Source organism: Capra hircus, chromosome 3 (assembly GCF_001704415.2).
Source record: "Capra hircus breed San Clemente chromosome 3, ASM170441v1, whole genome shotgun sequence".
Classification (NCBI taxonomy): Eukaryota; Metazoa; Chordata; class Mammalia; order Artiodactyla; family Bovidae; genus Capra; species Capra hircus.
In genome coordinates, this window is record NC_030810.1 from 1413497 (window position 1) to 1429201 (window position 15705).

The 15705-nt window shown below is 57.6% G+C and overlaps 2 protein-coding genes across 2 annotated transcripts; both read left to right on the top strand.

Annotated features, from left to right (window-relative positions):
* OTOS (otospiralin) lies at window positions 222–1591 on the top strand. Its single transcript, XM_018046549.1, has 4 exons — window positions 222–255; window positions 635–725; window positions 816–842; window positions 1327–1591. The coding sequence occupies exons 2-4, from the start codon at window positions 668–670 to the stop codon at window positions 1509–1511; spliced, it is 270 nt and encodes an 89-aa protein (XP_017902038.1). The 5' UTR covers window positions 222–255; window positions 635–667; the 3' UTR covers window positions 1512–1591.
* COPS9 (COP9 signalosome subunit 9) lies at window positions 7999–12575 on the top strand. The gene is made up of 3 exons (XM_018040093.1): window positions 7999–8127; window positions 9967–10039; window positions 12303–12575. Exons 1-3 carry the CDS (start codon window positions 8065–8067, stop codon window positions 12338–12340), a joined length of 174 nt encoding a protein of 57 aa, XP_017895582.1. The 5' UTR covers window positions 7999–8064; the 3' UTR covers window positions 12341–12575.

Consider the following 15705-nt stretch of genomic DNA (forward strand, 5'->3'; position numbering starts at 1 on the left):
GAATTCGGTCCTAAACATCTTCGTTCTGTGCAAAGACAGCTTTCTCCCATTTGATCTCTGGATCAGACTCCCAGAAGTGGACGGACTCCTGGCAGTCTGCCAGGGACACAGGAGCCCTCAGTCCTCTGGGCGGGGATGAAATAGTTTGACGGTTCACAGAGGTGACGTCTTGTCCCTGGCCCTTTATAAAGAGGAGCCTGAGTGCCTGCGGCAGGCGCCCCTCAGGCTGCAGGGCCGGGCGAGAGCAGCTGCAAGGTAACTACCAGGAGGGCAAACACCCGGGTCCGCCCCTAAGTAGTTCAGAGAGATAGGCCACTGCTTCTGAAGCCTGGGCTTAGCCCCAGAAGGACGAGGCCACTGCCATCAAGAACTCAAGGCCGCTGCCTTGAGGACACTGAGAACTTGTCTTTTTACAGGAGCTGTTTTCCAGGGAGGTGCCCGCCTAGGGGCGGGGGCGAGGCGGGGGTCGGGGGTGGTGGTGGGGGGGAGGCAGGGGCAGCAGGGACCCGGGGGTGGCAGCAGGGTGGGGTCGGGGGGAGGCGGGGGTCCGGGGGCGGCGGCGGGGCGGGGTCGGGGGGGAGGTGGGGGCCCGGGGCATGGGTGGTCTCACCTGTCTGGCTTCCTCTGGCTGCAGGTGGGCCTGCGTGCATCGATCGCCCTGGGGAAGATGCCGGCCTGCCTGCTGCCCGGGCTGGCGCTGTGCCTGCTGCTGGTGCCTCTGGCAGGTGGGGGCCGCCTGCCGTCCTGTGCTGTCCCGGTCGGTGGTGGGGTCCTGCCCGGGCACCTCGGGGTGACTGCTCTCCCTTCCCTCGCAGGGGCCAAGCCGTTGCAGGAGGAGGGAGGTACCGTGCTGCTCTCGTCTCTGGCCTCGGGGGTGGTGTGGGTCCTGTTTCTGGTCTTGGGTGCCCAGTCCTGGCAGAAGGGGGGCCGGGTGGCAGTCGGCCTCTGGCCCAAGCTGGTGGAGCGGAAGCCCTGGGTCAGCTGGAGGTTGAGCCCCAGAGGGAGAGGGACTGGAGCCTCTTCCCTGGGGACACACCGGGCAGGAGGGACCCCCTGCGCCCCCCAGGACCAGGCATGCCCACCTCAGACTCCCCATCTCGGGGCAGAGTGTCCAGGCCTGGGGGCCAGGGTCTCCTCTGGGTCCTCCCCCAGACGCCCCCACATCCCACCACGGTGTTTCCACCTGCTCAGTGTCTCCAGGACGACGGGGCCAGACACCAGGGGCTCAGAGGGGCAGGGTCGACAGCCCACTCCTGGGATGATCAGGCTCTGCGCCCCTGGGCACTGTGGGCTGGCCCAGCCCCTGAGCCGGGTGCCTTCCTCCAGACCCCTATGCCGAGCTGCCGGCCATGCCCTACTGGCCTTTCTCCGTGTCTGACTTCTGGAACTACGTGCAGCACTTCCAGGCCCTGGGGGCCTACCCCCAGCTGGAGGACATGGCCCGAACCTTCTTCGCCCACTTCCCCCTGGGGACCACCCTGGGCTTCCACGTCCCCTACAGGGAGGAGTAAGCATCCGGGCCAGGGGCCCCCCGCCCCATGGGAGCTGGGCGGCCTCGTCCTCAATAAACTCCTGACTTGAGTGCACCATACCCCCGGTGGGTCTTGGTTTTCTTTGGAGAAGTGGCTCCACTCAGCCCCTCTTCCTCTTGCTTGATGAACCAGCCTGGCCCGTCTTGACCGGCAGGGAGCTCAGACAATAGGCTCTGTCCACGGAACACCAGCTGCGATTCTCCCCCATCCTTCCGCTGAACCTAGGAGGGGCCCTGGAATGCAGGTGGGGAAACTGAGGCACACAGACACCAGGTAACTGCCTGGCTTGTTGACAGAACCCAGATCCTGTCCAGGCAGGCTTGTCCTAGGGCCCCTGCCTTTGGCCACCGAGCCGGGCAGCAAGCAGACCTGCAGTGGCCACCCTGGGCTGGAGGCCTTGCCCAGGCGCCACCCGTCATGCTGAGCTCACCCTGGGGAAGCTGGTCTTTGAGGATCTCCAGGGGCTTGGGTGCTGGGTCTGCAAGCAGAAGGCCCCCAGAATGTGACCGCCGGCGCTGCAGGCTCAGGGACTCGGGGGTGGGGGGAGTGGGCTGCCCATCCTGGGCACCGAGGAGCGGAAGGCCACACAGACAGCACGGACAGGGTGTCAGGGACTGCGCTCCTGCCCTGGGACAGCTGCTCTATGGTGGGGACCCCACCGCCCAGGTGCAAGAGCTGCAGGTCACACTTGGGTCAGATGGTGAAGCAATTGGTTTCCTGGGCCACAGCCAGCTTTTGTTTTACAGTGAAACAACAGAAAGCACTTACTATTAACTTTTGCTGTTGTTCAGTTGCTAGCTAAGTCGGGTCTGACTCTTCTGTGACTCCATGGACTGCAGCCCAGGGTCCTCTGCTCATGGGATTTCCCAGGCAAGAATACTGGCGTGGGATGCCATTTTCTTCTCCAGGGGATCTCCCCGAACCAGGGGTCAAACCTGAATCTCCTGCGTTCGCAGCTGGATCCTTACCTGGAGCCACCTGGGAAGCTCATTCAACTTTAGACACCAGGTTTTGTGCTGGCATTTAGCCACAGAGACCAGCACACGTAATAAGAACTGTGTGAGGCCTCGGGAAGCTTGCGTGCTGCGTGCTATGTTTGGGGGAAATACGTGATGGAAATGAATTTATCCTTGTGCAGTTTCAAGGCCTGCTCTTTAGCGTATGAGGCAGGAAGGTCACTCTGAGAGTTGTCTCTCCACCTCTGGCACAGACACCAGGCCAGGTGGGGAAGGGCCCCAGAAGGGTGAGGTGGGGGAGGTGGCCACGGTGCCCAGGCGGCGGCCTCGAGAGCCACCTCCTGGCTCCAGGTGTCCAGCAAGGCTTCTTGCCCTCCCCTCTGCTCCACCTCTTGTGGTCATGGGCAGCTTCCTTTCCCGTGCCCCAGCTTAAATTCTCAAGAGAAAGAGTCTATTGGCCTAGCCAGTCCATTTGGGAGAAACCAATACATGCTTTGTTTTTTCTCCCTTCAAGCTAGTTTGAAGTTGGTTTCTGTAAATTAACTGCAGACACACAAAAATTCCTGGCTCCTGTGATAGCCCACCTGTGGCAACTGGGCCTCAACCAAACACACCAGACAAAAGGCACCTTCACCCCTCTGGACAGCAGGCTTCCCTTGGCATTGACCTGTGTGTTAATTCATGAGTGTGTGTGTGTGTGTGTGTGTGTATGTGTTTCTGTGTGCACGTGCACACACTCCCCCCTGGGGACCACCTGCGTCATTTACATGCCACTCGGATGTTCGTGCTCCCAGTTACGCCGAGCATTGGAGAGCGAAGGTCCCAAGTGCCCCCGCGGGCCGCTCCGAGGACCCACCCCACGTGCCTCCAAAGGAAGGTCCCGGGGTGCCCTGGCTGGAGCTGTGTCCCCTCTCGGACACACCCACAGCTGCTCAGGACACACGGCTGCATTCCATGTCTTCAAGGCCTAGCTGCCCTCCTCCTGTTCTCAGAAGAAGAAACCCCCATCCCCAACCCACCCTCAGTGGACACCCTGCCTGCCTGCTCGTGGCCCCAGGAGCAGCTTGCTCCCCACTTGGGACTCAGACTTGGCTGTGACCCTCCCCTCTCACCTGAGCGCACACAGCTTCCTCTCTCCTCTGTGCGCCCCTCCAGTCTCCCCCACAGTCGGAGCCCCCACTCCCCGCCCCACAGCCCGCTTCACCGCAAGCACCGCCCACGCCACTGTCTTCTCGCCACTGTCTTCTCGCCCCTGCCTCGGGTGATGGTGGCTGGGGGACTACCGCCCACTGTGCCGAGCAGTTGGGGCCCATGTTGACTGGGAAACAGGCATAACCTAAAAGTTCAGAACTGTGTTTTATTTGGCAGACATGTTGCTGTTGTTCAGTCGCTCAGTTGTGTCTGACCCTTTGCGACCCCATGGACTGCAGCACACCAGGCTCCCCTGTCCTTCACTCTCTCCCAGAGTTTGCTCAGATTCGTGTCCATTAAGTCAGTGATGCTATCTAACCATCTCATCCTCTGCCACTTCCTTCTCCTTTTGCCCCCAATCTTTCCCAGCGTCAGGGTCTTATCCAATGTGTCAGTTCTTCACATTAGGTGGCCAAAATATTGGAACTTAAGCTTCCTCATCAGTCCTGGCGAATATCCAGGGTCAATTTCCTTTAGGATTGACTGGTGGGGGGATCTTCTTGCTGTCCAAGGGACTCTCAAGAGTCGTCTCCAACACCACAGTTCGAAAGCAGCATTTCTTGGGTGTTCAGCCTTCTTTATGGTCCAACTCTCACATCCATACCTGACTACTGGAAAAAACATAGCTTTGACTAGATGGACCTTTATCGACAAAGTGATGTCTCTGCTTTTTAATACGCTGTCTAGGCTTGTCATAGCTTCCCTTCCGAGGAGCAAGCGCCTTTTAATTTCATGGCTGCAGTCATATTCGATGCTGATTTTGTAACCCAACGAAATAAAGTCTGTCACTGCTCCCACTTTCCCCGTCTGTGTGAACAAAGGGCTGGGACTGGGGGCCTCGATCTTGGCAGGGCAGACATTCCGCGGCCTCAAGCTGCGGAGACAGCCTCCCAGGTCACCTTGACGGGCTGTCCTGAAGAGGTAAGGGAGGAGCCAGAGCATATAAGAGTCTTTGCCAAAAAAGACGAGGCAGTTGGAACATGAAAAAGAGCACTGCTAATCAAAGAAAACCGGACGTAAAAAGTTAGTGGATTTGGTGCTTGTCTCTGTTTGGGAAGATACAAGAATCTGGGCTTACTGAATCCACTGCCCTGATGAGCACCTCAGCTATCTGGGGCCAGCATCCTGCCGTTCTTCCTTCTGAACCCCCTCTGGGTGCAGGGTCAGGGCAGCTGCAGAGGCTGATGGCCTCACGTTGTTTATTTACGATATGACACCGCATTCTTCGTCCACACCTCTGGCCTGGAGCACTCACGAATAGGGCCCTTTGACTCTCAGAGGACGTGGGCTGGAAGTGATCACCGGCAACAGCCCGCAGCCCGCCTGCCCTTGGGGTCCCCCAGTCCGCCCTGTCCTTGCTCCACCTCTGCGGCATCACCGTGCTGGTTCTGCCCCTCTGTAAACATTAGCTTCCCTGTGCCCAGCTCTCCTGGAGACCTCTCCTCTGCACGGGAATGGGGGCTCCGCGCTTTGAAACCGCTCAGGAGGGGAGCCTGTTGGCGCCGCGGACCCCAGCGTCCCTGGTCTGACTTTCACTCGGGCACCTGAGGTGACTCGTGTCGCAGTGACACTGGAGGCTCACCCACACGTCCAGTCGCTTCTCCCTCCTCCCTGGTCCACCCACGCCCGACCCAGGCAACAGTCCCAGCTCAGTCCCTGTTCAATTCCTGTCTCCCTGGAGCCACCCTCCCCTCCCCCACCCCTACTTCTCCCGCAGCCCAGCCCCCCAGGCCCACCCACTTCTAAACCTGTCACTCAAACATCTCCGGCTCTCCTTCCCTACCCTCTTCCCCCTCCCTCTTGCCCTCCCTTCTCATTCACATTCTTTTTAAAAAAAACTTTTGACAAAATAAAGATACCATAAGATTCATTATCTTAGCTATTTTTGAAAGGCGTCAAGTGCATTCGCACTGATATGCAACAGTCCTCACCCTCCACCCCCAGACTAGCTCCTCTGCCCAAACTGAAACTGTGTCCCCAACAAAAACTAACTCCTCTTCCCCTTCAGTTCAGTTTCAGTTCAGTCGCTCAGTCGTGTCCGACTCTTTGCGACCCCATGAACTGCAGCACGCCAGGCCTCCCTGTCCATCACCAACTCCCGGAGTTCACTCAGACTCATGTCCATCAAGTCAGTGATGCCACCCAGCCATCTCATCCTCTGTCGTCCCCTTCTCCTCCTGCCCCCAATCCCTCCCAGCATCAGGGTCTTTTCCAATGAGTCAACCCTTCGCATGAGGTGGCCAAAGTACTGGAGCTTCAGCTTTAGCATCATTCCTTCCAAAGAAATCCCAGGGCTGATCTCCTTCAGAATGGACTGGTTGGATCTCCTTGCAGTCCAAGGGACTCTCCAGAGCCTTCTCTAACACCACAGTTCAAAAGCATCAATTCTTTGGCGCTCAGCTTTCTTCCCAGTCCACCTCTCACATCCATACATGACCACAGGAAAAACCATAGCCTTGACTAGACGGACCTTAGTCGGCAAAGTAATGTCTCTGCTTTTGAATATAATATCTAGGTTGGTCATAACTTTTCTTCCAAGGAATAAGCGTCTTTTAATTTCATGGCTGCAGTCGCCATCTGCAGTGATTTTGGAGGCCCCCCCCCCAAAAAAAAAAGTCTGACACTGTTTCCACTGTTTCTCCATCTATTTCCCATGAAGTGATGGGACCGGATGCCATGATCTTCGTTTTCTGAATGTTGAGCTTTAAGCCAACTTTTTCACTCTCCTCTTTCACTTTCATCAAGAGGCTTTTTAGCTCCTCTTCCCTTTCTTCCATAAGGGTGGTGTCATTTGCATATCTGAGGTTATTGATATTTCTCCCGGCAATCTTGATTCCAGCTTGTGCTTCTTCCAGTCCAGAGTTTCTCATGATGTACTCTGCATATAAGTTAAATAAGCAGGGTGACAATATACAGCCTTGACGTACTCCTTTTCCTATTTGGAACCAGTCTGTTGTCCCATGTCCAGTTCTAACTGTTGCTTCCTGATCTGCCCTGTCTTATTTTCTGTCTCTATTAATTTGATTACTCTACAAACCTTATATAAGTGGAATCATATATTTGATTCTTGGTGATTTCACTGAGCATGGTGTCCTCAAGGTTCTTCCGCGTTGCAGAAGCAGTCAGAATTTCCTTCCTTTTAAAGGTGGAATAATAGTGCATTGCATGGATGCACATTCAAATGTTGACTCATACCTATTTGAGTTGCTTGCACGTTTTAGTCATCGTGAAGAACCGCATTTTAGCCGTCGTGATGAATGTTGCTGTGAACACGGATGTACAAATACTATCTCTTCGAGACCCTGCCTTCAGTTCTTCCGGATATATGCCCGGAAGTGGAATTGCTGGACCATATGGCAAATCTGGCTTCCCAGGTGGTGCTAGTGGTCAAGAACCCGCCTGCCAACACCGGAGACGTAAGACATTTGGGTTCGATCCCCAGGTTGGGAAGATCCCCTGGAGGAGGGCATGGCAACCTACCCAGAATTTTTGCCTGGAGAATCCCATGGACTGACTGCTGAGCCTGGTGGGCTAATGCTTGGCAAATCTGTTTAATCTTTGAGGAAACTCCATACTGTTCTCAAGAACAGCTGCACCATTTTACATCCCAACCAGCAGTGCACAAGTGTTCCCATTTCCCCACATTCCCCCAACACTTGTTACTTTCTGGGGTGCTGATAGTAGCCATCTCGATGGGTGTGAGGTGGTATCTCTTATTTGGTTTGCCTTTTGCTGAGGAACAGTGATGCCAAGCATCTTTTCAAGGGTTTATTGGTCATTTATAAACCTGCTTTGGAGAAATGTTTATTTGCGAGCTTTGCTGATTTTTAACGAGCCACTTTGTTTTTGTTGTTGCATTTTAGGAGGTCTGTGCATTCTGGATATTAACCTTTTATCGGATACACAGTTTGCAAATATTTTCTCCATTCTCTGGTTGCCCTTCACTCTGCTCACCACTAGCATTCTTTAATGGGTAATTTCTTGGGCACCTATCTGTGCCAGCCCATTAGGGCCAAACTGTCTGTGGTGGCGGGCCACCGTGAAGTCATCAAGCAGCTTCTCTTACGTGCTAACAGGCAGCCAAGACCCTGTCCACCCCAGGCCAGACCAGGACTGTCCTCCCCCGACCTGCCCTAATCCGGACGAATGTAGGAGGGGACCATAGAGTTGAAGGTCCTCCGGAGTCTAGACTCGCCAAATGGTGTTGGTGGCGATAGGGGCGGGGGGGGGGGGGGCGGGGGGGGCGGGGGGGGGGCGGGGGAGGGGGGGGAAACCATAGAGTCGGACCGCCCTCCAGCGTCTAGACTTGCCACGACGGGGCACGCACCGGAAGAGGCAGTCAGCGGGCCGGAAGTGAGCCGGGGACGCCGGGACTGCGTGAGGAGATGAAGCCGGCGGTGGACGAGATGTTTCCCGAGGGCGCGGGGCCGTATGTGGACCTGGACGAGGTGAGGCGGGCCGCGCCGGGCCGGGGCGCCAGCTCTCCGGCGCGCTTCGGGGCTGGGCCCGGAGAAGGCAGCGGCCTGCGGGGCCCCGCGCTCGCCCTCCCCGCGGTGCCTGCCTTAGCGCCGGGCCCCTGGGAAGCCTGTGGGCGGCGGCCGGGGCTGAGGTGAGCGTCGGTGCGCGCCGCCTGGGGGGCACCCCGGATGTGGGCCCCGCTCTGGAGGGCGTGCTGCCGGGCGGCGGGGGCGAGCGCCCGTCTGGGAGGCGGGGAGGCGCGGGCCCGGCTGACGCGGGGCTCGGGAGGGAAGCGGGCGCCCGCCGGGGAGCGGGGAGCGGGCCGCCCGTGGGGGCCGTGCGCAGCGCCGTGCCCGGCCCGGCGTTTCTGCCTCCCCCGCTCCTGGGGGTTACAGGAGGCTCCTGTGGTGCTGGTGCTCCGCGGTCTCCAAGTGTCAGGCCAGCCCCCCAGGGGCACGGCCTCCGTTTCTCTTTCTTCCAGCCCCGGGGCGGGGGGACAGCCCCAGGAGATAGCTACAGCTACGGAGAGAGCCATTCCCAGCCCCAAGTGTATGGGGAGGTTGGCGGTGCAGGTTGTTAGAAGCTCTCCCAGGGCTTAGGGGTGGCCTGGCAAAGCCTTAGGAGTGCAGCTGACTGCACCCAGGTGCCGGAGGCCGTGCTGGGTGGGATGGGGACGGGGGAGGGCGTCTAAGGGAAGGCACGGTCATACGGTTTAACGTGCGGGCCCGACCTTTAGGGGCCTGAGAGAACGCGCGGGGGATGGAGCCGGGAGGTGGGGGCGCGGGCGGAGGGCAGCGGATCTTGAGTTGCTTCCCGCTGTCCTGGGATGGGTGGGCTCTCCATACCCCACTGCAGGCGGCTGTCGCCCCTCCTCTAACGCTGATTCTCAGCCCTCACTCCAGGCGCCGCCTTGGGCAGGTGTGGGGTCCCTGGAAGGCTCTAGTGTGGGGGTGGTGGGCTCCGTAGATGGGCAGAGAGGGTAGGGTGGGGTGGTGTGAACCGAGAACAGGAAGCCGGGAGAGGGTCTGAATGAAGGCCAGGCCTCCAGGGACCAAGTCCACACCAGTGTCCCTGCAGGGCTTCCAGTGGGGTGAGGGGTGGGGGGCGCTAGCTAACTGAAGAGAGAGGAGGCCTCTGAGAACCCTGGCTGCTGAGAGCAGCCCCCCGCAGCTCTATGGGGGACTCAAGAGGTGCTCAGCTGTCTGAGCCGGAGGAGGTGGACAGACAGCCTGGGGGCTGCTGGGAGTCGGGGTGCAGAGGGGCCTGGGGGCCGGCTGGCCAGGGTGCCGCCCCCAGAGGCCTCTGCTCCAGTGTCCCCATGCGACCTGAGAGACTCAGAGCCCTCAGGGCGCCGCCCAGCTTCGGTCCTGCCGTTGTTTCACTGCCCGTGTTGAGGGGTGGCCAGTGATGGCACCTCCAGCAGAAGAGCCCCACGTGAGCAGGGCAGTTTCTCAGGGGAAACGGCTTAATTCTCCGAAGAAGCAGGGGGCATCGAGAGCAGAGGGATCGGTGGGCTCAGTGGGGGCCTCGGTGGCCAGGCCAGTGGGGATAGGAGTCCCCTCCCGCGGTGTGTGCAGGAGAGCTGCCCTCCAGGCAGGATTCTCTGTCAAAGGCACGGAGGAGCCTAGGAACCCAAGACCTGAGGGGACCTTCCCGTCATTCCTCCAAATGCTGCCTGCCTCACCCCTGCTCCAGCCACTTCCTCCCTGGACTGAATCTGGTCCTGACCTGGACACTCTCTGCCCAGCAGTGGTGTGGAGCCCGCAAGGCACTTATCCTTCATTCTCTCTGAGAACCCCGCTGACATAACCTTTCCTTCCTCCAACCAGGCAGGAGGCAGCACCGGGCTCCTGATGGACTTGGCAGCCAATGAAAAGGCAGTTCACGCAGACTTTTTTAACGGTGAGGACACTGGGGTTGGCTTGCCAGTTTCAGCCTGTGTTTCTTCTGCAGGTTATGGGGTGGAGCAGCTTCGCGAGATGAGTGACGTGGGTTGTGGCCAGGTCCTCTCTCGTTCTTAGACCGCGGTGCAGCTGTGGGAAATAGGCTCCCCCGTTTTTCAGAAGGGAGAGGAGCTCCCGTCTCCTGTGCCAGGTGTGGAGTCTGAGCCCGAGACTGGCAGCGTCCACCCGCTGGGCTCTCTCTGCGCTCCTGACGGCTGTGCTCTGGGCTCCTCCGTTCACCCGGGTGCTCTTCCGCGGTGCCTGTGCGGAGCGACAGCTGCCCTCCTGCTCCCCCCGTGCCTCTTCTCTGAGACCAGCAGCTGTTCGTGTTCGAGTTCAGTGTTAGTTGAGGAGCATGGGTGGAATTTTACGAAATAACAGTGAAAAACGAAGTTTGTAGGAAGTCTTCATCCACGTTTGAGGGGGTATTTCTCTTGTTCCCTTCTGATTTCTTAGGGTGGTGTTCCTACAGATTTATTAATCCTTACCGAGGGTTAAATCGTAAGTAGAAACACAGGGCTGCTCTCTCAGGGAGTTCAGTGGTGTTTCCTCTCTCATCATCCTTCTTTCATGCAGGGCGCCTGTGGCTACACAGAACTTCGGTCACTGGCCAGTGGCAGCCAGGCCGTGATCTTGCCATGTTGGTTTTGGCTGGCCCCAGACCCCTCTCACGCCCGAGCCCATATTCTCTGTTCTGTTCAGGCTTCGTTGGCTGAACAGAAAAGCCAGCCTGCTTCATGAGGACAGGAGGTGACAGTTGGGCCCCTGGAACTGAGTAGCATTTAAGTTCTTTAGGGGAGCAGGTGTGGGGGGATGGGGTGCAGAGGTCACAGCATTCTCCGGAGCCGCCCGTGAGCCTCACCCGGGCAGGAGTGTGTGCTCGCCAACCCGGCATGACCCAACCCCACTCCTCCTCTGCCAGCCTGTGGGCTTAGAGGCAGTTGGCTGTATCTAGGGTTCATGTTCATGGATTTTCGACAGCAGCCCTTTAGTTCTGACAGAAGCTTCTGAGGGAGGGACCCAGGCTGCCCTGCCTGATGAGCACAGGAGTGGATGAGGGCCTTTCTCCCCCAAAGGCCGATCGTGGCAGAAAAGGGAAGGAGCTCGGGCTTCAGCTTGGGCACGCCGCCTGGCAGGTTGTGACGGTCCTGGCCTGTGGGAGGCGCTTCCCTGCCAGGATGCCCAGTGGCCTGTGGAGGCGCTTGTCCTGAGCCCTTTTCACTCACTGAACAGACGGTTTTGATGGTCTCTTGTCCCTGAGGCAGTGAGTTGTAGCCCTGAACCGGGCCTGCTGTCCTCACTCACATCTTACAAAACAGGAGTGCCTTCGAGACGGGGCAGGCTGGGACAGCTCAGCCAAGGGAGCCTGATGGGTGGGCACAGTGCTTCCAGGGGCGCCTCCAGGCCGGGTCTCAGGAAGCGGCACCTGCAAGGGCTGGGGGTGCTTGGCGCCACCGTCCCTGGAAAGCAGCTGCATGGGGACTGGTGGCCCTCTTTCTGGTTCGTTTACTCTGCACATCCTCAGTGCACGCTACCCGTGAGTGGGATTGTAGTGTGTTTTTCCCTCATTGTGGAGGTAATACCCGTGGTGGAAGTTTAGAAAATTTACACAGAAGTACACAGAAGGACAAAAAAGCCCTGAACTAGGTTTTCCCCCTTGCAGATGCGGTGCACCCTGATTTTGTGGCGTTTCTTCTGGTGGGAACGGGGGCGGGCTGTGATTTTGAAGCTAAGTATAGGTCCGACTCTTTTAAGGGGAGTGTCACAGGCTCCGAGTTCTCACAGCGCTCGTCCCTCCACCACCTCCCTCCCACCCCTCCCCGCGTTTCCACTCTCAGGCTGCGAGCCTCCGGGGGGCTTCCGTCAGCCACCCCTTCACCTCCACGCAGCGTCCACACGAGTGGAGCCCGGCTGTGCTCACAGGTGCGGGCGCTGCCCTCACGGTCCTGGCTGTGAGGGTCGCCCACAGGGTCCAGAGCACACTGCGTGTTTTCTCGAGGTTGTCTAAACGGAAACTGGACCAAGGTGCCTGCTGTACCGCTGTCCTCTTGGGCTGCGTCGGCCCTAGTTGGGTGAAGTTGGGAGCCCGTCACGGGGAGCTCATTGATCAGATTGCCCTCTGTTTTCTCTCTGGTTCTGAACGACCGCATGACCCCTTCATGTTTTGTCCTCCATTACTGCCCTTGTGTGACCATCAGCTTGTGGTTTTGTTCGTTTTGTAGATTTTGAAGATCTCTTTGACGATGATGATGTCCAGTGAGGTGTGCCCAGCGCTGCGTCTGGCCGAGCTTCGCCACGTGGTGGTGTGGTGGGGCTCCTTAAAGGACAGTTTCAGATGGTTCCAGAGAACTTGTGGGAATTGCTAAAATTTAGGAGATGATTAGCCAAGAAAGAGAAGAAGGTTTTAGCCATCTGGAGGAGGCCTGTTAAACTCTTGAATGTGGCCAGCTTTTGTCCTTAACTTCAGTTAAAATAAAGTGATGTTATTTCTTGCAGGGTGACTTTGATTCTTGCATTTTGAGTGAATGTTGCGATCCCTGGACATCTGCGTGTGTATGCCCCCGTGTGTGTTCCGTGCTGAGAGAAGCAGGGCTCCTCATAGAAACACACACTGCGCTTTGCATTGGGACCTTGAGTGACTCTGACAGCCCACAGTTGCTGAGGTGGCGCTTGTGTGAGACCCTGTGAGACCCTGCTCCTGGCCCATGGGCTCCCCTGCTGGGCCTCGTGTTCGGCTCTGACATCAGAGCAGCTGCTGCCCCCAGACCCGAGGCTTGAGAAAACAGGCAGCTTGGTGATAACTGAAGGAGACGCCTCCACCTGAGAAATGTGTGGCTTGGTCCATTTCAGAGGAGAGCCTAGCGTCTCTGGGGGCAGTTTCTTACTGGTCCAGCTCAGCAGCTGGTAATGGCTGTGAACACTCGGATCTCACATCAGTCTCGAGGAATGTGTCTTCGATCAGGGACGACCCAGGGCACAGGACTTGGTTCCCACAGCTCCGAGCAGAGCAGAGTTGCTTAGTGGATGAGTCAGGCTGTCCCCTCTTGCTGTGAGAACCGCCACATGGAGCAGCCTGACGGCCTGGCTGTGAAAGCTGTGTTTACTGAGAACCGTCATCTCGTGAGTGCCAAATGGGCTTCTGCTCTTCGCATGCCCCTCCTGGTGGAACTTGGCCCCCGGCGGGGAGGACCAATTGTCCAGGGCAGCTCAAGGGGCCGACAGGAGGGCAGCATCCCGGGAAACACCAGGTTAGGAGGGTCTGGGGATCCCATCACGGGAGGCCCTGCCCTGGGACCCCAGGCTGCTTCCACGTCAGACTCAACGGCAGGGCCTCCAGCAGGAGCCGCACAGCCTGACTCCAGGGAGAAGTGTCTCAGGGCCTGTTCTTGAGGTCATGTACCGGGCAGTCTGGTTTCCTCAGTGGGGTCCTTGCAGGCCCAGAAGGCTCTGTGGGGAAGGACGGGGCATTTGGCCATCAGCAGTGGCCGCGCTTTGGACTGTGAGCTGTGAGGGCCGTGCATGTTCAGACCTCAGGATTGGGAAGGCCCTTGCGGATGAGGGGAGGTGCTGGGAGGAGGACCCCCGCTCGTGGCCGTGGCGGGATTGTACTTGTAGAGAATTGTCTGCTAAAGTGGAGTGTCTGGATCCTTGTTGAATTGCAGGTTCTTGGAAGTGAGAGCTCCTAATGCAGGGAGCCTGTGGAAACCACGTGAACAAGCACGTGGGTTATTGGGGTTGAGCTCTGGGGAATTTGGGTTTGGGGAGGAAGTTGCAGGAAGAGCTGTTCTGATGCTCTGAGCTGTGGAGACTAGTGGAGGTCTTCGGAGGAACCATCTGCTCTCCCTGCCCTTACAGTTCTCAGTCTTCCTGGGCAGAGGGAAAATATTTGTCCCTCAGCCTCTGCCCTGGCCGCTTGAGTGGAGAGAGGCTTACGTGCTTTATCAGGGCTTAGGAGACCGCCGGGAGAGGAGTCTGGCCTCCACACACGTGAGCAGCTGAGTTAGGGACGCTTCCAAAGCAAGTGACACTGTGAGGAAGCGCATTACTGACTAGAAAATTGAGCACTGTGAGTTCTGCTTGATGTCAAGATGAGAAAAAGGTGCTGAAATGAAGAGCCCCTTTGTCCCTCGAGAGGCCAGAGGCCAAGGCTCCTCCCCTTGGAGTTCCTGTCCTGTGGAAATGCTGTCTTCTTGTCGCACACTTGCCCAGGTCACCCGGCATTTGGGGGGCTGCAGGGTGCCAGCTGTTGGTCAAGGGCTGCATTGTCTCACCGAGACCAAAAACAAAGCCAGGAGACACTCAGCAGATTAGGAAGGAAGACAGGAAGCCTGGTCCCAAAGGGCTGGACTGTTAACATTTGCTGATGCAGAGAACTTTTACAGACTGGCACGAAGGAGGCGCGCACTGGAGACTGATGGGCACCGAGACACCAGTTTACAGAAGAACCAACTCAGACGGCCAGGGAGCCCTTAGAGGGGCTCAGAGTCACAGGAAGTCAGCGAAATGTCCATTGAGGCAGCAGGACGCCACTTTCCTCGCTGGAGGGCAGAGGCCTTGAGTGATGAGGGATGCCCATGCTGGCGGGGGCAGGGTGGGACTAGGGGGAATCGTGGTCTCTGTGGAAGAGATACAGTGACCGTGATGAAGACTGGAGGCCTGGCAGAGCCCAGACACGACGTTGGCTCTTGCATTTTTTCCTCAGGGAAACAATATGGAAACAGAATGAGTGATCATGGATGAGGAAGTGGTGGGGCAGGCACACCTCGGGGAGCCCCGCGTCCCCTGCAGAGTGGCCTTGGGCCTGGGGGGGATTACACAGGCCCCTGTGGGTGGGGAAGCTGAGAGGCAGGAGAGGGGCTGTTACCTGGCACTTTATACCTGTTCATTTGACATACAGACTATTTTTTTGGGCTCCAAAGTCACTGCAGATGGTGACTGCAGGCAGGAAATTAAGAGATGCTTACTCCTTGGCAGGAAAGTTACGACCAACCTAGACAGCATATAAAAAAGCAGAGACATTACTTTGCCAACAAAGGTCCGTATAGTCAAGGCTTTGGTTTTTCCAGTGGTCGTGTATGGATGTGAGAGTTAGACTGTGAAGAAAGCTGAGCGCCAAAGAATTGATGTGTTTGAACTGTGGTGTTGAAGAAGATTCTTGAGAGTCCCTTGGACTGCAACGAGATCCAACCAGTCCATCCTAAAGGAGATCAGTCCTGGGTGTTCATTGGAAGGACTGATGTTGAAGCTGAAACTCCAATACTTTGGCCACCTGATGCGAAGAGCTGACTCATTGGAAAAGATTCTGATGCTGGGAGGGATTGAGGGCAGGAGGAGAAGGGGACGACAGAGGATGAGTTGGCTTGAAGGCATCACCAACTTGATGGACGTGAGTCTGAGTGAACTCCGGGAGTCGGTGATGGACCGGGAGGCCTGGCGTGCTGCGATTCATGGGGTCGCAAAGAGTCGGACATGACTGAGCGACTGAACTGAACTGATGCATGTGTGCAGGGCATCCCTGTGGCTCAGACGGTAAAGAATCTGCCTGTAGTGCAGGAGACCAGGGTTCGATCCCAGGGTCGGGAAGATCCCCTGGAGAAGGGAATGGCTACGCACTCACAGTGTTCT

What these genes read in the sequence shown, in the direction of transcription:
- OTOS (XM_018046549.1), top strand. Translation starts at nt 668, where the DNA reads ATGCCGGCCTGCCTGCTGCCCGGGCTGGCGCTGTGCCTGCTGCTGGTG. An exon ending in GCTGCTGGTGCCTCTGGCAG is followed by an intron (nt 726 to 815) that starts GTGGGGGCCGCC and finishes CTTCCCTCGCAG; the next exon opens with GGGCCAAGCCGTTGCAGGAG. An exon ending in GCCGTTGCAGGAGGAGGGAG is followed by an intron (nt 843 to 1,326) that starts GTACCGTGCTGC and finishes GCCTTCCTCCAG; the next exon opens with ACCCCTATGCCGAGCTGCCG.
- COPS9 (XM_018040093.1), top strand. Translation starts at nt 8,065, where the DNA reads ATGAAGCCGGCGGTGGACGAGATGTTTCCCGAGGGCGCGGGGCCGTAT. An exon ending in CGTATGTGGACCTGGACGAG is followed by an intron (nt 8,128 to 9,966) that starts GTGAGGCGGGCC and finishes TCCTCCAACCAG; the next exon opens with GCAGGAGGCAGCACCGGGCT. An exon ending in TCACGCAGACTTTTTTAACG is followed by an intron (nt 10,040 to 12,302) that starts GTGAGGACACTG and finishes TTCGTTTTGTAG; the next exon opens with ATTTTGAAGATCTCTTTGAC.